This window comes from Notamacropus eugenii, chromosome 5 (assembly GCF_028372415.1).
Source record: "Notamacropus eugenii isolate mMacEug1 chromosome 5, mMacEug1.pri_v2, whole genome shotgun sequence".
Lineage (NCBI taxonomy): Eukaryota > Metazoa > Chordata > Mammalia > Diprotodontia > Macropodidae > Notamacropus > Notamacropus eugenii.
In genome coordinates, this window is record NC_092876.1 from 277,238,050 (window position 1) to 277,265,812 (window position 27,763).

Genomic DNA, 27,763 nt, shown 5'->3' on the forward strand with positions numbered 1-27,763 from the left:
CATTCTTACATATATGTACACATACACATGTATATGTATACACACGTATATTATATACATATATATATACACACATATATATCTCCAAGCTTTTGTTAACATTCTTACAGGCCTCCAAATCTAGTGTATATGTATATGCACATAAATATTCATTTTTCGATTTTCCCCTAGACTACTAGGAACTGTCTTTCTTGGGGACTATGGATGTTCTTGGTCAATATTTGTAACCTTGGCATACTCAGAAGGGCCAGGGGAAATTCAGCAAAATGCTATGGCTGTTTGAAGCAGTTTGCTAGCTGAGGAATGATAAGGTCAAAAGACTAGGACCCATACTGAATTGGTTAACACTGCCTTCCCAGCTCTGCCTCAGCCCTGCTTCTTCGGATTCCGATTCTACACAGAGTACTCAGATTCAGGTACTGGGACTTATAACACTGGTTTTGGGAGATAGGGCTAACACTGTTTTAGAGGCTAATTTTATTGAGTTTATATTTCATATATCAAAAGAAACAACATGTAAAATGCTTTGCAAATATTACAGTACTAAATGAATACTGGCTATTATCACCTATTACTACTATTATTTGGCTATTATCTATGGAGAGATACAAATTGACCTATAGTTTATGCCATCTTCCATAATAATGAACCAGATTATGACAGTGGGTAGTATGTGTGTGTATGTGTGTAAGTGACCCTCTCATCTTTGACCTAACTGCCCCTCCCCCCATATCTGACTAGCCCAGGGATGTAGGCAATCATGAGACTCACTAGCCAGGCCCTTCAATCCCTTCTCACCATTCTCAGGTAGTTCATGAGGCTGGTACCATGCTGCCAGATCTGTGCTGAGCCACAAGACAGGGGCTTCACACCAATCTCCTGACTTCGGTTCAGTTCTTGAACTGCAGTCACAACAGTGTAGACAGCATCAAATAGCAGGGCTGAGGAGAGCTGGGGATGTGGGGAGGGAGGGCAAAGTCAGAGGATGAAGGGAGAAAGGGAAGAGGGGTGAAGAGAAAAGGAAAGAAAGAAAGAAAGAGAGAGAAGGAAGGAAATAAAAAGAGATAAAATAGAAATAATAGGAGGGAGGGAGGAGACAGAGAGAGAGAGAGAGAGGGAGGGAGAGAGGGAGGGAGGGAGGGAGAGGGAGGGAGGGAGGGAGGGAGAGAGAGAGAGAGAGAGAGAGAGAGAGAGAGAGAGAGAGAGAGAGAGAGAGAGAGAGAAGGCAGTAAGAGCGATGAAGAGAGGAGAAAAAATAAGAGAATGTCTATCAGTGAAAGAAAATTAATTCATCCTTAAAGCCCCATCTTAGGCTATCAGATGATTTCTCATTGTTTCATGCTAATCAACTGTAGAACCAGCAAAGCTGAGAGTGTGAAAGCTAACTGCACAAGGCCTTCACTTGCATCTCTAGTACTGACTTACTCCCTGGCCTCTAGACTACCTAAGGAGACATCCATCAGTTCTTATCTTTATATTAATTTAACCCTAACATGTTATTTCTTTATTTGTTCTAGGAAAATGAGAATATCCAGTGAATCTTGAGAAGAAAGGGATACCTAGGTCCGTGAAGGAGGATTTTTATTTATCTTTGACACTCATTACAGCTTAGCTCAGAACTGCTGAAATTTATGTAAATACTCTAGATAGTTGAGGCTTAGTCAACCAGTCATTCAACTACACTAATGAAGTCTTTCTGTGTGCAAAGCTCTGTATTATGTGGTGTTTGTTGGGGGATAGTAGATGGGGAAGAAAGGATTAGTAGGAAAATGCAGAGGAAATCTAGGCATAAATCATGTTTTTGGAAAGCTTAAAATGACTAGATTATGTTAAAAAGGCATAAATATATTTATAAAGGTATAAATAAATAAGAATAAATCAACATAGAGCAAGTAATCCATAAGTCCAAGAGGGTAAACGCCTTACACATAGGCAGAATACATAGCTGGACACATGGCATTTTATCCCTATTCATGTTCCTAAACTGTTTCAGGAAAGCATCGTTCATAATTTCTAACTGACCAAGTATTTCATTATATATTTCCCGCAAAGATATTACTTTGAGAGACCATAGAAAAACCCTTTTCCTAAGCCCAAAATATCTCCTCCACTGGTGCCTGAAATTTCACAATAACACAATTGATTTTTTTGGATTAAGCACTGCACAAGGTTGTCTCTTTAAAAAGTATACCCTCTTAAAAAATAAGCAGATCTGACAAGGAGTAACAAAGTATATCAACAAAATATATGCTTTTATAGCAATATACTAACATTGGGGTAGAAGTATGGTAGATTAGAGTGAGAATAAAGTGAAAAACTGAAATGTTATCATTGTGGAACTATACTCTAAATACCCAAGCTAGATGGAGGTTATGGATGATTATTCCTTGAAACTAATTTGGTACAGAGGCAAGATACTGTTTGAGTCCAACTATTTAACATTATGGATGTCTCTTTTTGCTATAAGCTGAATAACTGATCAATTCCAAACTTTTCTTAATAACATTTTCATGTCCTAGAGAAAGATGAAAACTTAATTTTAATGACCAAGACCACCTAGCTTCCAGAGTTGTGGTGAGGATAAAATGAGATGTTTGCGAATCTTAAAACACTATATAAATGCTAGCTGTCATGATTATTGTTAAGGGAAAAAAACTCCCCAGCAATTAGAGCTAGCTGAATGTGGAATGGGCTGCTTCAGAATGGACAGGGTTCCCTCATGGAGGCCACTGACCAAAGACTGAATGAGCACTTTTTAGGTATATTGTAGTGGGGACTCTTTGTCTAGGTAAGGGTTGTACTAGATGGCCCCTGAGGTCCTTTCCAGTTCTGAAACTCAGTGACTTCTTCCTTACTGGAGAGCCTGGGCCATGGATCTTTCTGTCAAGAAACTTGTATCACTTATTGCTGTACTATTTATCTATCCTCCTTGCGGCTTTTCTGGTATTGCTGTCTTATACTGGCATTTAACTACCCAGGTGTCTCTGTCTTCTCTCCCCAACTAGTCTGTAATTTCCTGGAAGGCAGGAGCTATGATCTATACTTCTCTGCATCTCCTATATAATCAAGCATAGGTGCTCAACTACTCAATTAGTATTTGTTTGAATGTATGAGTGAACAAATGCAAGGTTTGGGTTCTAGGGATGGATAGGAAAGGCTAAAAAGGGAGAAAAGAAGGATAAGTTGAAAGTACACTGAATACCTGTTATGTGCAAGGCATAATCTTTTACAATTTAGAAGAGATGTGATTACCCTAATACAAGTTAAAAGGTAGTCAGTGCAGAGTATATTGAGAGATTTGATGAATAAGGGGAATGCAAGCGGATCCCAAATATAAACTTCACCTGATTCATAATTTTGCCAATAATAGGAGCCAGGTTAAAGCATCCTTAGATCATTTTTAAGAAACGTATTCCAAATTAGAGCAACAAAAGAAAGTTGATCTGTCTACAAAAGAGGAGAGCTAAAACTCTAGCCTGACTTTGCCACCATCTGGGTAAAGATCATGCAGAGGATTCAATCTTCTTCTCATCCATCTACAATCTCCCTTGAAAAGAACATTGTAGCAGTGGGAAGCTAACCTGTATTCTTCTCCTGTTTGCATCTGAGGAGCTATTAGTTTCAGTATCCTGCCTCAGAAAAAGCTGCTCTTACAGTTATGAGGTCAAGGCAGCCAAGACATGGAGATTCATGAACCTCTGCTGGAATTTGATCTCTTTTCCTTCAGATCCCTTAATATATTTTGGGCTGAATACCTTCTCATTTGTATTAGGGCAATTGCTTCCCTTCTGGACTATAAGATCCATGGCACTTTATTTATCTTGGTATCACCTGCAGAATACTGTGTTGTTGCACATAATAGGTATCCAACATGCCTTCATTCAGAAAACATGCAGTAAACATTTGAAGTGCATTCAGATCCTGCCTTGAACATTTACTGGCTGAGCCACCATGGGCTTCTCGGGTCTTACATTTCTCATCTATAAAATGAAGAGGCTGAACTTGATGACTTCCAGGATCCCTTTCAGCTCTAAATCTATGATGCCTTAATCCTAAATATGCTTACAATGCACAGATTCCTATTTTGGGCACTGGGGAAGAAAGATACAAAGGTTAATTGGACATAGTCCATGTGCTTATGAAGAGGGTCCTGTTTCAGGGAGAGGGTGTGGGAGAACTTGATCGATGATTTCACCAGCAAAGGAAGGACTTGGTGAGAAACTTCCTCTGCCCATGCAGACCTGCACCTTCTCTGGAATGTACTGTCCTAGAGAGTTGTCTGGACATTGAGAAATTAAGTGACTTATCCAGGGTAACGCAGCCACGATGGATTAGAAGCAGGATTTGAAATCAAGTTCTCCTGACACCAGAGACAGATCTTTATCCCCCACGTCCAACCTATGCTACTTCTCACTGTGTACAAAAGGAATAAGATGGCAAATATGTAACTTGAATACAAGATAATACATGATAGGTTCTCTAAAGTGTCTTTGGATGGTATGAGAGAGAAGGTTGATATTGATGGGGATAATAGGAAAGGCTTCATGGAGAAGGTAACATTTAATCTGAGCTTTAAAGATGGTTAAGATGTTATCAGGCAAATGCTTGTTTAATTAATTGAATAATTTCAATTAAAATTAATTAAAAATTAAATAAATAAAAATAATTCATTAATTAAATTCTACTGCCGGGGCTCTATGTAAAATGTTTTGATCTTCTCTGCTGAACCAACCAGGTAGCCTCCTCAAGCTGCTTTGCTGTTTTCTCCCATACATTAATTTCAGCTCATTTCTCTCCATCCCATCCACTTTTCCCCTTTTGCATCTTTGGTTCTCTCTTCATGTGATGTGGGGTTCTCTCACTCTCTCACTTCATGCTTCTCAAAGCTGCTACATCTGTCTGTGTCTGCTTTACATAATTCTTTCTCCCTTGAGCAAATATCTGTCTCTTATTAATGGTCTGCTCAACTTGACTATCAACAAGATTGAAAAGAATCAAAATATGGCTGGCTTAGCATATCAAGGTTACTCAGGATTTAATTTGGAGTTTCCTTTAACATCTAACTCAAATGTTACCTTCTTCAAGAAGCCCTCCATTATTTCTCAGTGTCAGACTTCCCTCTCAAAAATCACATAACCCTTTGTTTTACAATCTCTAATGTACTTATCATGGATTATTGTGTATTACAGTCATCTCTGTAAGAGAAAGGGCAAGGATTCGTAGGGCAAGGATTCGGCCTTATTTGTATGCCATCCCAAAGCTTAACCTATAGCCATTTTGGCTTAATTTAACTGTGCTTGCACTCCAGTTATCATCCTCATTCCCCCTGCAGCTTTGGACTCTACCCGTATCTATACTCTGCTGTCCAGTGGGTACTCCTTTCCTTTTCCAGCTTCCCTTTATATATTTTCTTTCTCCTTTAGGATGTATGGTGCTTTAAGTCAGGGACTGTCTTACTTGCTTGTAATAGTATCCGTATGCTTAGCACAGTGCTAGGTATATAGGAAGTCCTTAATAAATGCTATCTGTCTGTCTACCTACCTAACTACCTACCTACCTATTTATCTCTCTATATTTGTCCACTTATCTATCTGCCTACTTATCTATCTACCTACATATCTACCTCTATCTGCCCACTTCTCTCTCTCTCTCTCTCTCTCTCTCTCTCTCTCTCTCTCTCTCTCTCTCTCTCTCTCTCTCTTTTAGCCAGGGTTTCTGGCTCATAGTCCTTCAGAATCTTAGATTTGGGAGGGATCTTCAGCACTCATCTTGTCCAACCTCACCGCAAGTGGAGGGATCCTCTCCCATGTCCTTGATAAGTTCCTTTGGTTTTCAATGAATCTCTATCCCTTCTTTCCCTCTACCCTCAATGGTCTGTTCATTTTTAGACTCTTACAATTAATGTTAGTTAGTTAGTTCCAGGGACTGTAGAGGTCAATGAATGCTCCCCATTCTTCCCTTCTTCCCCCACATTCATTTCACAAATGAGGAAGGTGAGTCGAGTCTCACAGAAGTGAAGCTCTGTGACCAAGGCTATTTGCCTAATTAATGGCAGGATGAAGATCAGAGCCAGTCACTTGATTCCCCGTGCTCTTCTATTATGCCTTGATACCCATTTTGAGCTCATTCTCTGTCATTTTAAGGCTCCCTACATCTACAACAGGGCTTTAAATCTCAGTAAACATTTGGATGGGGGAGTGGATCTTAGTAGATTATGATCTCCCTACTGGCCTCTTCAAAAATAGTTGTGCAAAGGGCTCCAGGGTTTTCCAGCTCTGTATAGTGGGAAGGGAATTCTTGACCTTGGAAAGGGAGAGGGGCAAAGTGACTTGAAGCTTAGCCACACCTCAGTTCGAATCTCACCTCAGACACTTACTAGCTCAGCAAGTCACTTAGCCTTTGTCAGCTTCAGTTTACTCATCTGTGAAATGGGGATGATAGTAGCACCCACCACCAAGGATTATTGTAAGGATTAAATGAAGTAATGTATGTAAAGTACTTGGTAAATTTTAAAGTGCTATAGAAATATCAGCTATAATTATTATTGAAAAGCAGTGTGTCGCAACTGAGAGAGTGGGTTTTGGATTCAAAAAGACCTGTGTTCAAAGCCAGCCTTGATGTACACTGGTTGTGTGATCCTAGGCAAGCCAATTAGTTTGTCAGTGCCCCAGAATATAAATTGGAAAGTCCTGAACCTCATTAGCAGAGAAAGTTCCTCACTAGGAGCTCCCTACACTGATGAAATCATGGGTCTGGACAAAATGATAGATGATTAATTATTTGAGTGATCCAGTCCACTCTGGTAGGATCAGATAAATTACTTGGCTTTGCCTACAGTTCCTTTCCCTTTCACATGCCCAGTTGGCTGGATCAGGTTCATATGGAGGACAAGGTAGGGGTAAGGGAAAGAGAAAAAGGGGACAGGAATTCTGGCAGTGTCATGGATCCATTAATTTCTCCAGGACACTCAATCTGAACTTTCTTTTCATTGAGGCCACTCTTCTCCCTAAGGAGCTTTATGTGGGATGCTCACATTTGATATCCTGTAGGCTTTCAGCCTAATCTCACCAAATCTTTTTTTAACTTTCTACCACCAACCTCCATAGTCCTTTCTACCACATAATTCCACCCTGGATTAGCTTTGTGTCAAGATATTTAGAATTCAAAGGGTACCTGTTGACAATTTTCTTTGAGATCCTTGACTGGGGAATTCTTAATACTCATCTGCCATTTCCAATATTTTATTTTCTGTCATAACAGAATGGGATGTTGATGTGTATAAGGGTTCTCCAAAAGCACATGTCTCCTCTTTCTCCTTGGGAAAAAGAATCATTGGATATGGAGACAGATGACTTGGGCTTGAATCCCAGTTCTCTACCTTCCATATTTTGTGATCCCAGGACATCTGTTTTCTCACCTGGAAAAATTAAGGGGTTTTCCCTCAAGCTCTAAATCTATGATCTTGTGATTCTAGGATCTTTCTTGGAGGTAAGACTCCCCTAGGGTATCAATCAACCTTTACTTGCCTTCTTGGATTAGGCGTCCAGTGTTGTAGCTGGTAACATTCTATGACTTGGGCACCTTTCCTTAGTCACTTGATTCTCTTCTCTAAGACCTCTGTTCTCTTCTAGGGTCAAGTTACTTTTCCCATTCCTTTTAGCCCCACTGTTAAGAGATCCTTGAAAGGCTTGGACTGGGCTCATGAGGGCAAGGTAAGAGATAAAGGCAGGACAGGGAGTTGTTCTTTCCATTCCCTTCTGAAGACTCAGAATCTCCTTCTCAATGAATCCTCTCTGAACTGGATTCTCAGGGTTCTCTTTATCTTTCTTTTGAACTCCCTTCTCCTCACCCTATTTCACCTCTGCTAGAAGAAGAGTCTCTAATTTCTTTGCCTCATCAACTTTTCCCATCTACTTTCAAATCTCCATCCTGAAACATCCTTTTTGCTCTTCTAATTGCTTTTTCCCTCTGCTATTATTTACTAATTTAGCTCTGGAAAGCATTTGGGGCTACAGTCAGGATGAAAGTAACTCTGCTGAATCACATCATACTGTACATTTCTCAGTTCACAGTCCATATGCCCCCCCCTCTCTGTTTCTCTCTGTCCCTCCTCCTCTCCCCTGTTCTATTCTCTCCCTAGACTATCTGCTCTCTTTCTCTCTTTCCCAGGTTTCCCCTATCTCTTTTTATTTGTGCTTTCTTTCTTTCTTTCTTTCCTTTCTTTCTTTCTTTCTTTCTTTCTTTCTTTCTTCTTTCTTTCCTCCCTCCCTCCCTTCCTTCCTTCCTTCCTTCCTTCCTTCCTTCCTTCCTTCTTTCCATCTCCTTATCTCTCTGTTTTTCCCTCTTGTTTTGGTTTCTCTTCAAATTATAAAATTTTTCAGCTGGCTGAACCCTCATTTAAAATCATTTCCTCTCCCTTGTCATTGAAATATTAGCTGGCAAGGGAATCTCCATTTCTCAGATTTTTATATTTTCATTTTGGTTCTTCATTGTTATTTTCTTTTGATCTGTTTGTAAATTGTTTAGCAGCATGACAGACATTGTATAAATTAAGATTTGTTTCATGTCATTTGGGAGAAACGTTCAGGATGATGTCTTTTCCTGAAATAGCAATGTATTTGGGCCCCCGACCCTCCACCACCCACTTTCTAAGCCAAGTGAGATGCCAGTATTCTCTTGGGTCTGGGCAAAGTTTTAACCTCAAACTGCTGTCAACTGTAACTTTGCCCCCAAAGATAATACCAGGAGTGGAAGACCATTAAAATCCTGTGAAATAGACTTTACAATCTGGATTTTATTCAATGAAATAAACACTTAATTACGAACATCTGTTTTAGCCTAAATTCTAATTACTTAATCTAGCCATCTGTAATTTTAATGATTTTCCACTATTTTCTTTCTTTGCAACGTGATTAATGAGAATGACATGTGAACAAGTGGTTCTACTCCCCCAGTCAGTCATAGGACTCTCTCTCCCCCACCCCTACCATTTCCCTTTCAATGGAGAAGCATGGAGTTTTTGCCATTTGCCAGCAGCTGCCTGGCAGGTACAGCTGGTGGGTGACAGAATGCTCAGAGCCAAGTGTTTTCTGTTGGGTTTTTTTTCAGCTTGGCCACTAACTCTCTTGTCTCTTAGGAGATAGCTCCTGTGTTTGTATAGGGATCCACCTGCTACACGGTAAACTTGATGCAATGGAGATCAGGAGAGAGGGAAAAATGGAGAGAGGGAGAGAAAATGAGAGGGAGAAAGAGGAAAAAAGAGAAAATAAGGAGAAAGGAATGATGTAGAAAGGGAAAATAAGAAGGAAAAGGGAATGATGGAGGTAGAGAAAATAGGAAGGGGGGTGAGGGGAAGGAACATGAAAGAAGAGAGGGGAGGAAGGAAAAAAGAAAATAAGGAAAATAGAAGAAAGAAGAGGAAGAGAGAAGGAAAGAAGAAAAGAGAGAAAGAAAAAATAGAATGAAAGAAGAAAAGCAAAAGATGCAGAAACAAGAAAAGAGAGAAGGAAAAAGGGGATATTAGAAGAGAGAGAAAAGGGAGGAGAAGAGAGAAGAGGAGGGGAGAAGCAGAGAAAGGAGATGGGGGTGGGGAGAGAACTCTTCCAAGCAAGGGATGCTTTCTCTTCTGAAGTCAGGGTAGAAGAAGGCAATTCAAGGTTGTTTCCCCACTGGGGCTGTATTCCATCTTTCTTTGTGCTCTTTAACAGCACTGACACATAAAAGGGTCAGGCTGTTTGCACGGGCAGTTCCAGAACACAACAAGGCAGGTGGTGAGACGTGCTTCTCTTCAGTAAGGTCATTGCCGTAGCAAGAGACTCAGTGAGAGGCACGTGGCTGTTGTCATTGTTGTTGTGACTGTTTCATCTTCTCACTCTCCCAAGGCAAGATATGTATCTACCCTCCCTCCTTCCCAAGAAAGGCGATAGTGAAGCAAAAGGACCCTTTGGACCTGGCACATGGGATACTGCAATTCCAGCCCAGGTTCTGTCATTCACTTGCCATGTGAAATTGGAAATATGACTTCATCTCATCTCAATGTCCTCAATTTAAAACAGGAGGAAATCACACCCTTTCTCATTTCATAAGGATTCTATAGGAATAAAAGTTCTGAGGGAAAGCACACTGGCCTGGGAGAAAGGAGACTTGAACTCTGGTCTTGATCCTACTATTAACTTGCAGTGTAACTTTGGGGAAATTCATTTTTAACTTCCCTGGGTTTCAGTTTCCTCATTTGAGGTTGTATTAGAGTCCTTCTGATTCTAAATATAAGTCTTCTGAATGAAATGACTTGGACAGTTTTTGGTCTCATATCTAACATGCCCAACATTGTACACAGGAAGTCAAATTATAAAATCTTCACAGCCTTTTAGGCAAAAGATATAATTAGCATTCATTCCATAAGCAAGAGAATCAAGGGAACTTATATCGAATGCTAATCTGAAAATCAATGGCAGACCTGGAATTAGATGCCTGGCTCAGACTCCCTTCCTCCAAGTAGTCCATAGAATGAGTTAAGAAAAAATCTCTATCAGTATTGACAGTCCTGAGATATCCTGGTATCCTTGATACCACAACCAATTCAACCCTTGGATCTGAGTTTAGGTTACAGGATGATTACAGAATGATGCTGTAAGTTTCAGACATCTTTTCTTAGCTCTTTTTGCATGCTTATGGCTGACAGGACATTCTCAAATAAAGAGCTAATTTAAAAAAGTGGTTAGCACAGCTACATTCCTAAGGCTTAGGGAAAACATAGACTCCTATCCTTCTACCTCTTCCATTAAGATGAAACTTACTCTTTACCATTTCTGTGACATTTGATTACTTGACCCACGCCATTGCCCCAGTCCATCTCCACCCTTTAGCTTCTACTTGAAGCCATATTCTAGTACTTAATAATTTTACTAGTTACCACTCTAGAATTCCCTCTAAACTTCTACCATCCCCCACCAACAAATTCTCATCCATGTATGTGTTCTACTACAACCAATGCACCACAGGATCATAGATTTATAGGTAGAAAGGACCTAAGAAGTTATACAGTCCAGCCCACTGATATGATAATGTTCATTCTCCATAGTCCCCCCCCATAACCCCTGCAAAGGAGGGGGTACCTTCTAATATTGTTTCATTGGGGTAAAATCTTAGTCATTGCAATTTTGCAGTATTGAATTTTGATTGCTTTGTTGTCTTGGTTTTGCTTATTTCATTATGCAATAGTTCATATAAATCTTCCCATGTTTCTTTGTATTCACCATATTCATTGCTTCTCATAAATGATATTATACATACACACACACACACACACACACACACACACACATATATATATACATTGGAAACCTAAAAGCACTATACAGTATCATAGATCTACAATTAAAAGGGAATCTGAGCTAACCCTCTCATTTTACATGTAAGGAAACTGAGGCTTGGGGAGATTAAGTGACTTGCACAAGGTCATACTGACAATAAACTCAGGGGTGGGACACAAATATTCGCTAGTATTAGTATTGGTATTATTTCTTTCCTCCTGATCCCAGGCAGCCACTAAATAGCACCAGAGGAATTCATGAAATTGAGCTGATTTTGCCTGGCATAAATTCATGTTGCATAAGTAAGCTGAGCTCTGATTGATGCTTAACATCTTTTCTATTATTGACTCCCCATTATTCCCCACAACTGTTCCAAACCTTTCTCTCTCTGTTCAGTGTCCCTACTGAACTCCCAGTCCTCAGATTGATATCAGATGACTTAAACTGCTACTTCATTGAGAAGACTGAGGTCAATTGAAAGAAGATCCTCTCATCTTCTCAGCCTCTTTTCTATAAAATGTCACAGTAAAAGTTACTTAACTTCTCTCCAGTCACAGAGGAAGAGGCAGTGACTAGTCATTGTTAAAATGAGTCCCTCTTTTTCAGCCCATAATCCCATTCCTTTCACTCCTTCTTTAGCAATCACACCCTTTCTCTCATGCTTCTTGGATCTCTCCCTTAGCAGGGATTCCTTCCTGCTTCCCCATCGCCAGTAGCCCTCCATATGTTACCATCCTATGTCATAGTGAGCTCTCCAGCCAAACTGGACTATTCTCCATTTCCTGAACGTACCCTGCAACATCCCAGCTCCATAATTTCTCCCTATTCTTGAAAGGTGTTCCCTTACCCTTTTTACCTGTTGAATTCCTCTCCCTTATTTAAAGCCGAACTCAAATACCACCACTCTCATGAAGACTTCTAACACCCTTCTCCCTTCTAAGTGTAGCATAGAAATTTCTTTTATACATTTTTCTGTGCTTTATTTTGCATTTCAATGATCTGTATTTGTGTCATTCCTTTCATAGACTGTAAGTTCCATGAGGGAATAAAGTGACTTTCTTCCTAAGACCTAGATGGTATTTTTGTTGCTTTGAAATGGAATTGGAATCTGTCTGCACCCAGAGGGAATCAGGATTGTGTTTTTTCACCTCAGCATGTTTGCTTATAACATTCTCCCTACCATCAATGTCCTTTCCTATCTTCTCCACTTAGCAGAACATACTCATCCTTCAAAGCTCCAAATCACATGCCTCCCCCTCCATGATGTCTTCTTTGACTCTTCCAGCCCATAGTGGCCAAGGAGGTTCATTCTTCCCTTCCGTGATGTCATTGAGCATTTATTTCTCTACTACTCCTTCTACATCTAGCAGGGATTGCTTTGTGTTATTATATGTGTGTCTTATAGAGTTATAGAGCAAAAGAATGCTATGTCAGTGACCATCTTGTCCAACCCTCTCATTTTACCTTTGAAATGACATCCCAAATCCCTTAGGAACAGGGATTGGATCTTATATGTCTTTTTATTTACACCCTACAGCACTAAGTATAGGGTCTTTGTACATAGCATATTCAACAACTACCTTTTGGTTGATTAGGAGACATGTAACCAGAACAGGTCTGATTAATCCCACAGAGTTAATTGGGACAAGTGTAGTGGTCACAGCCACTACAACCAGGAAATCACTACCTGTTGCCCTGTGTCTGTCAAAGATAGTGCAGATATAAAATAACAGTATTCCTAAATTGCCTATTTAGGCAATTCCAGAAATTAGGGAAGTGGGAACATTCAGTGAAAGGGCAGCTTGTATCATTGGACCATAGATTTAGGGGTGGAAGGGACCTTAGTAGCTAGAGTCCAGCTCCTCACTTTTAAAGATTATCGTGAGAAAGGTTAAGTGACTTACTCAAGGTCATATAGCTCATATATGTCAGAACTAGCATTTGAACCCAGGACTTCATGACAACAGATATTTTTCTATTCATTGTGTACTAGTGTAGAATCAAAGATCTGGAAAGAACTGATGGATGTGTTTGCTGAGCAGTATTTGAAAGATGGTAGTGAATGAAAAAGGTTCCTGCCGGCCAGGAATAAGGTAAATGTTGTCCTGATTTCCCCAAAATGGAAAAAAATAGTCTGCAAACTACAGACCACTGAACTTAACTTTGATTCCTGCAAAAATCTGAGCACTCATTATTAAAGAGATGGTAAGTGAATATCTTTAAAAGTAAATGGTGATCACAATTAAGTCAGTGTGGCTTAATCAAGGACAGGCTATGCCAGACTAACCCTATTTCCTTTTTGGCAGAATTACCAAATTTGTAAGTCAGGGTAATGAAGTTGATATAATTTACCAAGATTTTAGTTAGAGTATTTGAATAAAGCCTTTCATGCTATTCTTGCAGAAAAGATGGAAAGATGTGGGCTACTGAATAGTACAATTAGAAGAATTCAGAACTGGCTGAATGGCTGGGCTCAAAGGATAGTCAATAGTTTGATGTCTGCTTGGCAAGAGGTCTACAGGAAAATGCTCTAGAATTCTGGGTTGGATCCTGGGCTACATAACATTTTATACCTTGGATAAAGGCTTATAAATCATCTTTGTCACATTTTTTTTTGGTGACCCAAAGCAAGGGGGACATTGGATGATGCAGGCTCCAAAGAGATCTTAATGGGTGAGAACATTGCACTAAAGCTAAATAATGTGGAATTCAATAGGGATGAATATAAAATCTTATACTCAGACTTGAAAACTCATTATCTCAGGTAAAATAGCTGGTAGAAAGTATGCATAGATGACTTTTTGTTTGAAAAAAAGATTTTAAGGTTTTGGTGTATGGCAAGGTCTATATGGGCCAATAGTATGACATGGCAGTCCAAAAAACCTAATGCAAACTTGGGCTGCATTAAGAGAGGGACAGCTTCTTGGGATAAGGAGGTGAGCATCTTCTCATGCTAATCCAAACACATTTGGAATGCTCTGTTCTATTTTTGGAAACATTATTTAGGAGAAATATTGACAAACTGGAGAGCATCAAGAGGAGTGCAACCAGAATGGCCAAGAAGGGTCTTAAGATGAGGATGTATGGGGATCCACAGAAGGAAATGGGGATGCTTAGCCCTTGGGGGTACAGCATTGCTGACTTCAAGTGTTTGATCTTGGGAAAGAGGAACTAGACTTGTTTGGTTTGGTCCCAGAAGGCAGAACTAGGATCAAAGGTGGGAGTAATAAAGAGTCAACTTTAAGCTTATTTTAGGAAAATAGTTGGAGCTAGGTGACACAGTGGATAGAGCACTGAGCCTGCAGTCAAGAAGACTCATCTTCCTGAATTCAAATCTGGCCTCAGACACTTACTAGCTGTGTAACTCTGTGCAAGTCACTTAACCCTATTTGTCTCAGTTTCCTCATCTGTAAAATGAGCTGGAGAAGGAAGTGGGAAACCACTCCAGTACCTTTGTCAAGAAAACACCAAATGAGGTCAACAAGAGACAGGCATGCCTGAAAACTTGACACCTAGCCGCCTGTTCTCTATGGTACCTCTTGCCCAATCCTGTCAGAGAAGATTCTATCACTTTAACTTGGTCACTGGGTCTGCTGCCTCACTACTTTATTTCCTGGGCTCCTTCCCCCTCTTCCTGTTCCTTTAGCCAAAATGAAATATTAAAATATGAAAGCCATCTCTTCTTAATAAAGAATATCCTCTCCAGCCCATCCTCCTTAATTAAATCCCCTTAATCTCACTTCTCACAATTACTCTGATTGAACCAAAACAAAGAACACTAACTACTGAGTAACAAATTCTACCTGACCCTGGACCTGGCCCCGTAGCATAAACCCAGAGGCAAATCCAGACCTCTACCCAGAGGGGGCTTGCCATTCATGACCCAGACATTGGAACAGGAAGACATGAAAGAGGTAAAGCATTCACCTACGTGTGAATGGCCATAAAGAAATATGTCTGTGGGATGTCAGGGATAAGAGCATCTAAAGAAAGAGAATCTAAGGAAAGTGCATAGTAAGAGAGTTCTAGGAGCCACAGATGTGCGTAGGTGGAAACTCGATATGACGGAAAGTCTTCCGACTAGAAAGAAGTCAGGAGACCAGAGTTCTAGGTATAGTTCTACCCCTAACTAGCTTGTGTGACCTTAGGAAATACATTCCCCTTCTCTATTTTCCTCATCTAGATAATGCAGGAATTGTATTTCATGTTTTCTAAGTTCGCTTCTAAACCCACTCTTCTATGATTTCAATCTTCTAAGGTATGAGAATGCAAAGTGATCCCTAAACTTCTCATGCAATCATCTGGTTCTGAGCTCTAGGCAGGGAAGTGCTAGTCAGTGTTTAACAGCCTGTTTTCTAGGGGCGGAAATGTATGCAGGACACACTTTTGCATTTAATATGCATTATTAACATTTTCACTGTCACTTTCTTAAGCCTGGGCAATCACCAAAACAATAAATCAGTCCTTGATTTGTAGCATCTGCTGGATTTCCAAGGTGTAAATGCTCACAATGAGAATTTAACAATCAGAAAGCTAGTTCAAGCTGGCTCCAGCACCGCCTTGGCTTTACGGGACTTGCGAGTATTTTTGAATGACAGGATGAAAGTCCCAAATAGTGACGCTAATCCCTCATCAATTCTACCCTCACAGCTGTCTCCTTGTCTGTTCCTACTGTTCTCTAGCCCCAGGTTCCCAAATTATCTTTCCATGGCATACTCATAGACACCTCTATTTGTAGGATTAGTAGCGGAAGGATGGGTAGAGATGGAGGATGGAATTTCTAAGTCACTAACAATGCTAATGAAGATGGGGAAGAGAAACAGGCACAGAGCTTTAGACTATAAAATACTGGATTCATAGTCAGTCAAATTGGGTTCCAGTTTGAGCTTTGCTACTTAATAAGGCAAAGTCATTTGACCTCTTTGAGCCTCAGTTCTCCCATCTACAAAAGAGAGATGATAATGTCTATACTGCTTACTTCACTGAGCAGTTGTGGGGAAAATAGCTTATAAACTGTCAAATTCTCTATAAATGGGAGCTAGAGATAGTCTCATGGGGTCAGAAACATTAGGAGCTTGAGGATCTTAGAGCTCAGGGGTTTAGTTTGGGTAGCTCAGATAACTTGTTCCTTAGGCATGTGTCAAAATAGGCTCTGATTTTGAAGTGTTGATGGAAGGAACAAGACTTGATGAGTGCTGGGAGAGGTCCTACAGATCTTTGCGATGGGAATCGGGAGCAGCCTTAGTAAGAAGGGTGGAAACAAGGAGAATTGCAGCTGTGGGGAAATCCCAGCTATCTGGTTCACATCTGGGAAGTCATCATGATTTAGAAGTGGATAGCCCATAAAGATGCTCCTTGACTGGGCTGTCTAGCAAGGCATAGGGTATACAAATGGTCCACCAGGGACTTGAAGGCCACTGTACTTACTGCAGGCCCAGTGAAGGGCACGTGGTCACAATTCTCCTGCCATGATTGGTTGAGGCTCTGTACAAACTCTTGGAAGAAAGCATGGGATTGGTTGAAAATAGAAAATCCCAGGATGTTGACCCGGTCATCCAGAAAGCTATCCATTCGCTGGAGAGAGAATTCCTGGAATGCACAGGCAATTAGAAAGAGAAAGGAGAGTTAGGGAGTAAAGGAAACACAAGATTGAACTTCCCCAGGGGATATTTGAAGACCTTTGTAGAGGATAGCACAAAGGTTGAAGAACAGGAGCATCCTTGCAAACCTCCCTCCCATCCTCAAATCTGCAGCAATTTCTTTTCTCAGTCCCAATCCCTAGCCTGGGCTAGGAGGGTTAAGGGGTTGTTAAATGAGGTGGCAGGCTTCATTTCCAGGTGGCGCTGGTAGCTTTCTACAGAGAACAGTATTAATCCAGGGCAGACTCAGAGTCTTGGCTAGTCCACATGGACTCTTGATCGCAAAGTGGGAACAGACATAAGAGCACAACTCTTAGAGAAATTGCTCAAAAGACATGTTATTTCAACTCAACAAGCTTTTATTAAGTACCTACTATGTGCTAGGTGCCATTCTCAGTGTTAGGATTATAAAGTGTGAAAACAGTCCCTGTCCTCAAGGGACTTATATTTTACTGGTGGGATACAATGTGTGTGTGTGTGTGTGTGTGTGTGTGTGTGTGTGTAATAAATACAAAGTGATGAGGGGAAGGTGATGTTTTAACAACTAGGATAATCTACTGATATGACTTAATACTTAAACTGAACTATGATGGGAGCTTAAATTTCCAAGGCGTGGAGGTGCAAAGGAAGGGTATTCCAGGAAGACAGCAAAGGCTTGGAGTCAGAAGATGGATGTATGGGGAGCATCAGGTGGGTCAGTTTGTCTGGCACATAAAGTTTTTGAGGGGAAGTATATGGAAAGATAGCCTGGAGTCTGATCATCAGAGGCATTAAATGAGAAACAGAGGAGTTTGTATTTTAACCTCTAGGCAACAAGGAGTCATTGAAGCTTCTTGAGTAGGGGAGATCTGTGGTCACATTTGTGTTTTAGGAATATAAATTCTGGCAGTTGTGTGGAAGAGGGGTCAGCAGCAGCATTTACAAAGGACAACATATTGACCCTCAGTGCCCAATATACAGCTTTATATCCGCTGAATGCCCTGAGGGTCCTAGATTTAGAACTGGAAGAAATCTTAGAAATTAATTCATCTCAGTTGTGTAAGCACAGGTCATCCCATAACCATTTTAATACATCCCTCCAATTTTACAACAGAGGAAACTGAGGCAGAGAGTGGTTAACTGACTTGTTTAGGGTCACCAGATAGTAGGCTGCAATGTCAGAGGGTTAAGGGATCAACACACCAGTGGGTCAGGTTAACTTGACAGATGGTCAGTGTCTTAGTCTCCCTCTCTAGCTAGGTGGAATCATCATTTTCCTCCAGGCCTACTTTTTCTCCTCTTTCCCATCTTCCCCTTGACCTTCTTGGCATCCTTGGTTGGAAGAGCAGCCTCCTTTGAGCAACCCATGTTGCCAATCAGCAGCACCCCCTTCCACTTACTCCCCACTACTTCCTGGAACCATTCCTCATTAGACTCCTCCAGGTAGAATCACAAGATTCCCCTAGAACTGTGGGTCCCAGACACAAATGAGTCTGGCTGAGGATTACCTGTGTCTTGAATCCAGGCACATTCCCATTAGAAGAGCACGAACAGAGCTGTCTGAGAATGTATTGATTTCATACAGCTGATATTATCCTCCTGTCTCTCCAGCAGGGCAGCCGCTTATACTCTGTGGGCTGTCATTGGGCACAATGGGGGCAGATGGCTAATGAGAGGAGGCACATCTGCAGAGGGGGGAGGGGGCTGGAGGGAGCAATGCCAACTCTGCCTGTTGGGTAATTACAAAGGCTGATTGACAATGGTTTATGTGGTTGGGGTGGAAAATGCTTTCTCCCCCTGGGGTTGGATTCTTTCAACATAAAGAAAAAACTTCCTCACAATTTGAGCTGTCCAAAAGTGGAAGAAACTGCTGGGGTAGCGAATTTCTCCTGATTGGGAGCTAAGAAGAGATTAGAGGCAGCCAGGCAGCACAGTGGATCAGATGGTTGACTTGGCATTAGCAAGGCTTGAATTCAAATTCTTCCTTAAGCATGTACTAGCCTGATAAGTCACTCTAAGCCTCAGTTTTCCTATTTGTAAAACGGAGACAATAATAGAACCTCCCTCACATAGCTATTGTGAGGACCAAATAAGACTCTCATATACAAAGCACTTTTCATTCCTTAAAGTGTTATGTAAATGCTAGCTATTATTGTCATTATTATGATTACTTGTTTTTGATGCTTGATGGGGAGGACTGTCTAGCTAGTTTTCCAGGTGACCGGCTTTACTGCAGCTTTTGAGCTAAATTTCCAGCTTTCACGTTGTATTTATAGCTGGTTGTATATTCTATAAAGGTTGGAAGTGAATCATCCCAGGTCACTCTTTCCTTTCCCCATTGGCCCTCCATCATTTTTACCTTGCCAATCCCCAACCCTGGATAAACTTTGACTGTGCTTATACCCATACTGTCAGGCATTACTGGACAAAACTACACAATGGTAACTTAATTTGCTACAAATTCATGACATTTAATTTCAGCTGGTTGTCCTCCCTCCTTGGTAATCCTTTTTATTCATTGTTTATCCACTCCCTGAGTTCCCATGGGCAACTGTTCAAAACCTTGCAAGAGACAGTGTAAAAATCTATGGCTTTAAACTCAATGGACCTGAGTTTAAATCTCACTTTTGACCTTTACTGGATGTGTGATCACAGAACAAGTAATTTCATGACTCTGGGCCTTAGTTTCCTCATCTGTAAAAAGAAGGAACTGGACTTGATGATCTTTGAGGTCCCTTTCTGTGTTCGAGTTATGATTCTGTGATAAGTTCAACCCTGTCCTCTGTCTTAATTTTAGTATATGACTTTACTGAAACTGAGGCCAATTCATCAGCTTCCCTCAACCACACTTCAAACATTCACTATATTTTCATCTGTTCTCTCCTCCATCTGTTCCCTTGATCTCAACAACTCCTCTGGGCCTTCTCTCTTCTGTATCTTTAGTTGTTCCCTCTCCAATGGCTCCTTCCCTAATGCCTACAAAATAGTCAGGTGTCCCTCAAAGAAGCCCCTATTGAGTTCTGCCACTCCCTTACTTACTATATCATATCATTGTTTTCACTGCATAACTTCTGGAAAAATTATTTTACCCCACTCATCCCTTTCTCACCTCACTCTTTATTCATTCATCAAACAAAATTGGTTAAGTTCCCACTATGTCTGGCATGCCTCAGCACTTTGGAAGATAGCTTTCAACTCCATGCTCTACTGAAATGACTTCCTCAAAGTTGACCAAGAAATGCTCCCCCATTTCCCCCCACCCAATCCAAAGGACTCTATTTAGTTCTTATTTTCCTTGACCTGTATGAAGCATTTAATAACATGAACTTCTAATTCTTTGGGTAGTCTCTCCTTTCTGGGAGGTAAACCATTAAAATTGTACTCTCCTGGTTCTTCTTCTACTGGCCTCTTCATTTTACAGATGAAGAAACCAAGGCTCATCAAGGTTAAGTGACGTTCCCTAGGTCACATCTGTAGTCTCAGGAATGAAACTGGAATCCAGGTCCTCTGATTCTAGTTAGTTATACTACACAATTCATTGTACTACACAACTCTTAGAGCAAGACTGAGAATGGGACTAAGCTCTTGCTGAACAGTTTAAGAAAGATGGCAGTAGGAATTGGAGATAAGAGGTGGGTGTAAGTAGGTATATTTTCTTGAAACTCCTAACATCCAATAACTTCTAAAAGGCTAAAGGTCAAATGGATTTGAATACTAGCTTAGTCATTATTAGTTGTGTGATTTTAGGAAAAGTCATTTAAACTCTCTGCGTCTCATTTATTTTTTCAGCTATAAAATGAAAGGATCACATTTGATGACCTTTAGGAAGGGTTTCTGGTCTTAAGTGTTAAATTACTTTGGGATTTAAAATAATAAACCAAATGACCAGAACTCAAACTCAGTTTTCTTCCAAATTTAACACACTTTCCACTGCACCACACTGTCTCTTGACAACCTTGACAAGCTCCTGTAAGAATTCTTTCCTCTCTTTAACCACTCTGACATTTGTACATCCTTCCTTAGAGCTGCCCTGTTTCTTCTGCTCCTGCATATGACTATTTGCTTGAAGGAGAGAGAGAACAGCTCACTATTAGTCTCCAAACTGTATGCATCTTTGCCACCACTGAGAATTCTCTGTGCATTTGGTGGGGGAAATGGGTCATTACAAATTACATAGAAAAACAAAAGACTGAGTCCTCCTGCTCACAGTGAAGTGTCTGGCATTTGACCTCAGACATCCAGGAGCAGCCGCAGGTCACAAGTTCTAAGCAAACATACATATAAGACCCACACATCTCTTCCCCAGTTCTCACACAACTACTGTCCAGTCTCTCCTATGGCTCAGCAGGCAGGCTTAGAGGGGTGAACTCATGTGAGTTGTTGATTCTGTTCTTAAACATCTTCTCTCTGGGGAGTCCACAGCCTCTACAACGGCTGTCAATGACCAGAACAGTCAGAGCTGTTTATACACACAAGCAGAGCAAATGACTCTCAATAGCTGGTGACGGGACCATATTAGGAAAGCATCTCCCTTCTTATTCCAAGCCCTCTCTAATCAGGAAGCTCTTCTTGCCTATAACATTTATCTGGTATCTAACCATGAAATTAAATATCGTATTGTTAATGGATTTTAATGGAATTAATGTATTTTTAATGGAATGGGAAGATCTTTCCCATCCATTAATAGGCCCATATGACCTGCATAAGTCATGTGGAAGCCTGAGTCACATGAGTTTCAGTCACATGAAGCCTATGGTGGGAGGAGCTTGCTGAACTGGTGGAACAGGAAGGGGTGGAGCAAGAGCAGAGCTGAGAGGAAGTTGATGAGACCAGTCAGAACTGGGAAAGACAGAGAAATCAGACCCCTGGGGCAGCAACTGGAGTGAGTGGGAGACATTGTTGGTGATTTGTATGAGGGAGATGGTTTGTGGGAAGCCTAACAGAGGGAAGGCTTGGGGACGGTGGTATCCTCTGCATTGGTATTGGGTATGGATTTCTTTGTTGATATGACAGATTTGGTTTTTTGGTGTTGGGATTTGGCTTTCTGGTGTTTGAATAAATGTTTTGGTTCTGTCTTCCATGTGGAGATTCTGTTGTATTTTGTGATTCAGGACTGTGTTGGTATATTCATGGCCCCCAAAGGCACTGTGAATGTAGCATTGGTGCTACACGTATGCTGGCAGAATGAAAGCTCCTTGAGGGCAAAAATGGTCACATTTTTATTGGTATCATTAGTGCCTAGCATAGTGCCTGCATATACAAGGTACTTAAATACTTGTTGACTAATTTCTTCTTCTCTTTGGTTATTTAACTTTTTTCATCTGCTATACTTTACCTCTCCAAATAAACTGTAACATCATAGAATACAGAGATCGTATGTCATACCACCTATCACCTTCTATGCCTAACACAGTGCCTTTCATATAGTGATCATTAAATATTTGTTGATTGACAGACTGAATGATGATTGCCAGTCTTGCAATACCTCACAGTCATCCTAGTGAATATCATAGGATTTTTAGAACTGGAAGTATAGAGAGCATCTAGCTATTTTATAGATGATGAGATAGAGGCCATGAGATGGGAAATAACTTGCTCAAGAGCACATAGACAATTTAAACAAGGATGAAGGAGAGTCAACATTCAGACCTAGGTCTTCTGATGTCAAATCCAGTGTTGTTTCCACTATACATACTGAAGTGTCCTTTGCTATAGATAAAGACTGGAAGATCAGGATGTATTTATATGGATCATTAGACATTCTTTGGAAGCTGCTTTTTGGAATAAACCTCTGCCATAATCTTGTTTTTGGTCACTTGCCTCTTTCTCCTAAAAGCAGAGTGCAAGGTGGGAGGGAGGAAGGAAAATGGGAGAAAATCTGTCTAATTGAGCTTTTTGGTTAATTAGGTTCTGGTTAATTGATAATTTCCTGTATAGTATTAAGAACTGTTATACTTTGCTTCCTGTCTTTGTTTCCCCTTGTTTGTGAACACTGAAGCATCTTCCTTCACTCCCTCCCAATACTTTTGGGATCCCCAAAAAGAAAAGAAACAGTCCTGCCAATCTTCTGGATGCTATTCTGCCTCCGCAGAAGGCTGAAGGAAGAAACACAGAAGAAAAGCAATTTAAGGTTGAAGTCAGATCACTAGAAATAAATAAAATATGTAAATAAATAAAAGGGAACGTTATCCTGAAATGAAGAGGGAGTTAAATGGGAGCTCATGGGAATGCTTCATTTGTAATAGGATGAGAACAATCTGGCAAGATCAGTATGGGAGCTAAGGGGGAAGGAATCTTACTTGTTTGAAGTGGTATAATGTCTCAGACTGCCTAAAGTCTGTGACATTTCCAATTATCTATTTTACAAACAGAAAATCATTTCTGATCAGGATATTGAGCTATCTCCCATGGGTCATCATGCTGTTCATCATTGAAGGACAGAAGTAGGGACTAGTTAATTCAAAGGGGGAAAAGAAAGGAATAAGCATTTATATAGTGCCTACTATGTGACAAGCACTGTGCTAAGTGCTTTAAAAATATCATCTCATTCGCTCCTCACAACAACCCTGTGAGGTAGTTGCTGTTATTAAGACAGAGGTCGTTATTTGCCCAGGGTCACAGAACTGCTAAATGTCTGCAGCTGAATCTGAACTCAAGTCTTTTTGACTCCAGGCCCAGTGGTCTATCTGCTAAGCCACATACATGTGTCTAACTCAAAGAATGTGGGCAGCCATTGCAAAGAATCACTGTCATAAATGGATTGTTTCCATTGTAGGGCTAAGAAAAGGAAGAAACACAACTTTGATGTGGGTATACTGTGGTTTGGAGAAGGACCAAGGATATTAGTCAAAGACAACAACAAGAAAAATCCTATGTGAAAGCAAAATGACCTGCCTTCTACACACTCTCTGAGGAGCAGGAGATGGTATTGTTCTAAGGAGAAGAGACATACATGGCCTCAGACTGAGATGTCTCACTGTCAATAAGGAATGAAGTCAGTCATGTTCAGCACCATGGACAGTAAAAGCAACTGAGTTAAGAATTTGAGAACTGAGTGCTATATAAATGCTAGCTATTGTTATTATTATAAGCTATGAGATGCCACTGTTCTATTTTATGCCCTGAGTTATTACTACTTTCTCCCTCTTCTAAAAATCTTATATTTACTTTTCTATGCATATGGTATGTCGTTCCAGTAAAACTTTGAGAGCAAGGACTGTTTTCTTATTGCCTTTATATTCCTAACATCTAATACTTTGCATATAATAGGTACTTCATAAATATTTATCAAGTTAAATTTTTGAGGATGCTTGAAATTTGCAAGGTCTTAACCTATAAGAATGAAGAGACACATTTGGGCTTCTCTGAGAGTTAAGGGTCAGATGTTTGGGGAGGTAAGAACTTTCCTGGCTCCTCTCTAATTCAAATCAAATAATAATAACCATTGTAGCAATAACTTACTTGTATTTTTTTTTTTACTGGACCTGGAACTTATTGGTATAGGGAACTGTTAGGTGAGGAAACTCCATCAACCAATGCAGATCAGCACTTTCTCTGCAATTCACATTCTTAGAAACTTGCCTAGAGCATGGACCATTTAAGTGACTTGCATAAGTGCATAAAGCCAGGATCTGTTAGAGATGATAACTGAATCCAGGTCTTCTTGGCTCTGAGGCCAGCCCAGCTTCTACCATTATACCTCCACTGCTCATGATATACATAGACAAACATGTCAGAGGCATGTGGCGTGTGGTCTTGGTACTAAGAACGCTATATTTACGTTTTGCCTCTGACACATGCTGGCAGTATGACTCAGCGAACTACTTATTAACCCCCCAGTGTTCCAGGTGATTTGAGGTAAGTTGCTGAGGTGCTAACCCTCAAGATCTGGTGCACTTCCTTTTCCATTAGTTCCTTGTATCAGTGAAATCACAGGTCCCTTCTCTACTACTACATAGATCATGTCTTCAGTTTTATCATGTTTTTCTTACAACAGCTCTGTGAAGCACAAGTATTATTATCTCCATTTTATAGATGGGGAAACTGAGACTCAGACAGGTGAAGTCATTTTATCATGGTTGAAGAGCTAGTGCCTCCAATGACATAGTACCTGGCATATAGTAGGTTCTTAATAAATGTATTTTGACTGGCTAGGATTATGACTCTGGTTTCCTCATTTCATGCCCAATGTCTTTTCCATTATGCTTAGACTTCTGGCTCCCTCAGCTACCGCATCCCAGCTACTTCTTATTTATTTCTTCTTTGATACTTATAACCCAAGACATTGCTAGCCCCTCCTCAGATCCAACCTCTCACTTTTTCTTCCTCATCTCTGACAAGTGGCAGAGATGAACCCTGAAGTTACTAGGGATCTAGCATCCTCTAGGCACCTCATAACTCCTTCCTATCCCCCTCTTTGGAGTCTTGGTAACACCAGTCCCTGCTTCTATTTATCTGCACCAAAGCCTGCACTCTCTGCGGGCTGGGAGATTGCTTTTTGTGAAATAGCTCTTTGAAGAAAGAAACAGCTAGAAGACTAATTTATACCTGTCAGTGAATTCTATTTAATTGGAGATTCAGTCTTAAACCCCCCAGCTCTTAGCTCTCCTGGCCTCCTCCTCCTGCTATTTCCCATTCATTTATCCCCATGACCTGAGTCAGATCATCCATCCCTCCCAGGAGTGCTGTCTTTCCTGGGCATTTTTTCCCAACAGGACTCCACATATAAGTTTGTGACTAAGCCATTCAAGGACAGATGTGACCAGCTGCATACCACCTACTGGTCAATGGGGTGAAAAACAAAGGGTGGGAGGATTTAAACAGTTGTCACTTGATCCAGTTTCTCCCTACTTCTCTCTCTCCTCCATAATACCTCACTGCTGGGACTATTCTTCATGCTGTACTCAACATCTAGAATAGTATTTTGTATCCTCAGGCCTCTCAGTGCATCTCTAGTGAATAAGGAAATGATACAGCAGTGAGACTGGCTGACTTGTCATAGTAGATATAGCTAGTGGATGTCCTGAGATCACTTTCTAGTGGGCAGAAACATGGACATTTTGATGGTGGCTTCCTCTCGTAAGCATTAGTGTTTCATCTCTAACTTCTCCCACTCCCCTACCCACCAAGCTTTAGATGCCCCTTTAGCACTTTTAAAGAGGTGTTGTTTAGTCATTTCATTGTGTCTGACTCTTTGTGACCCCATTTGGTGTTTTCTTGGCAAAGATACAAGAGTGGTTTACCATTTCCTTCTCCAACTCATTTTACAGATGAGGAAACTGAAGCAAACAGGATTATGTGACTTGCCCAGGTTCACACAGCTAGTAAGTGCCTGAGGCCAGATTTAAACTCAGGTCTCCCTGACTCCAGACCCAGTGTTCTATCCTCTGAGCCCTCACAGCAAAGCCTATAGCACCCTACCCACTCCCATCTGCCTTTTCTAAGCTAAAATTATCTTCCTCTCAACATTGCCATGCTACCTATCAGCTAACAACATTGGACAATAGGAGGAAAAGTGATTTTAAGGGACAAGAGTGCCAACCTAGGAGAAGCTTCCTGCCATTGGCTCCATCCCTAGGGGTTCTTAGACTCTTCCATTGATCTCTCTCCCCTCTGGGTTTTCTCTTCTGTCTAGCACATCAAACAAAATGCTCCCACAGGTGCAATGAGTTGCTTTTTTTCGCCACTGTTAGAACAAGGGTCTGGTAGCTTCCTAGCCAATCTATGGAAGGACATGAGATAACCTGAATCCCAAGACTACTTTGACTTGTTCAGGATTCTACAGATAATACATAGTGGAGAGAGGTATAGAACTCAGGATCAGAAGACTTTTGAACATAGAGATAGTTTCATCTAGTCCTTTCATTTTATAGAATTAGTAGTCAAAAATTATGTGCACAGCATTGAACTTGACAATGGAGATACAAAGATGGAAAACAATCTAGTCATCACAGTCCTTGTTTTCAAGTAGCTTAATGTTTATAAGGCAGGATCTACTAGGGGCAATATGTGTACATATAGGTATAAGATAAAGAGGCAAATGAAGTCCTCCTAAAGTGAAACAACTTGTCCAAAGTCTCATAGTGAATAAGTGGCAAAACTCAGGTGCTCTGTCATTAAATCCAGGTGTTTCCCTCTATGACAGAATTTTCTAATGGAGCAGTTCTCATAGGGCAACAGGCTGACTTATGAAAAGATGAATTCCTCATCACTGAAGGTCTTCAAGGAGTAGCTGGACAAACATTTGTGGAGGATGTTGTCCAGGGATCCTTGCACTAGGCAGGAAGTGGGGTTCAATGACCTTTTAAATCCCTCCAAAATCTGAGATTCAGTGGTTTGAAGTCAGATCCCCATGTTCTGAAATATACTTTGCAAAGGGGTATAATCATCCTGGGGTTTTCAGGTCCTGATGTCTTTTGCCATGACACTGGATGAAGGTCATCACTCTTCCCTACTGAAGGGTGAAATATACTTTGATGGATCTGTAACCTCACCTCTATGGGTTTTCCCTTCAGTGATGAAAATCCTAGCCCATCTAGGCCTTCTCATCCTCAGCCACTCTTGTCCATGTCCGGTAAATCTTGCACTGGGGTTCAGCAAACACACTGGCGCCTTTCTTACAGGTCTTGGGGTCTCTAGCTACCCAGAGTGAAATAAAACCTTGTGGCTTACATGTGAGGAATCAAACCTGTGAGTTATGATGGTGTCTTTTGCCACTGAGCTTTAAATGTGAGCTGTTGGCACCTCAGGCACAGGGCTGGGGAAGCCTCCACTGGTGATTAATTGAGCTGCTGGTGCCTTTGACATTCTGAGTGGAGTCTGACTACAGCTGGG

At 40.8% G+C, this 27,763-nt stretch overlaps 1 protein-coding gene across 4 annotated transcripts in view; it reads right to left on the minus strand.

The window, feature by feature from the left end:
* Positions 1-27,763, minus strand: part of GRIK4 (glutamate ionotropic receptor kainate type subunit 4) — a 697,562-nt gene that overhangs the window by 189,851 nt on the left and 479,948 nt on the right. For all 4 annotated transcript variants that reach the window (XM_072612931.1, XM_072612929.1, XM_072612930.1 and 1 more), the window contains 2 exons: positions 16,740-16,901; positions 799-951 (listed from right to left, as the gene is read on the minus strand). In XM_072612931.1, coding sequence (XP_072469032.1) covers positions 799-951; positions 16,740-16,901 — 315 coding nt within the window. The remainder of the gene's footprint in view (positions 1-798; positions 952-16,739; positions 16,902-27,763) is intronic.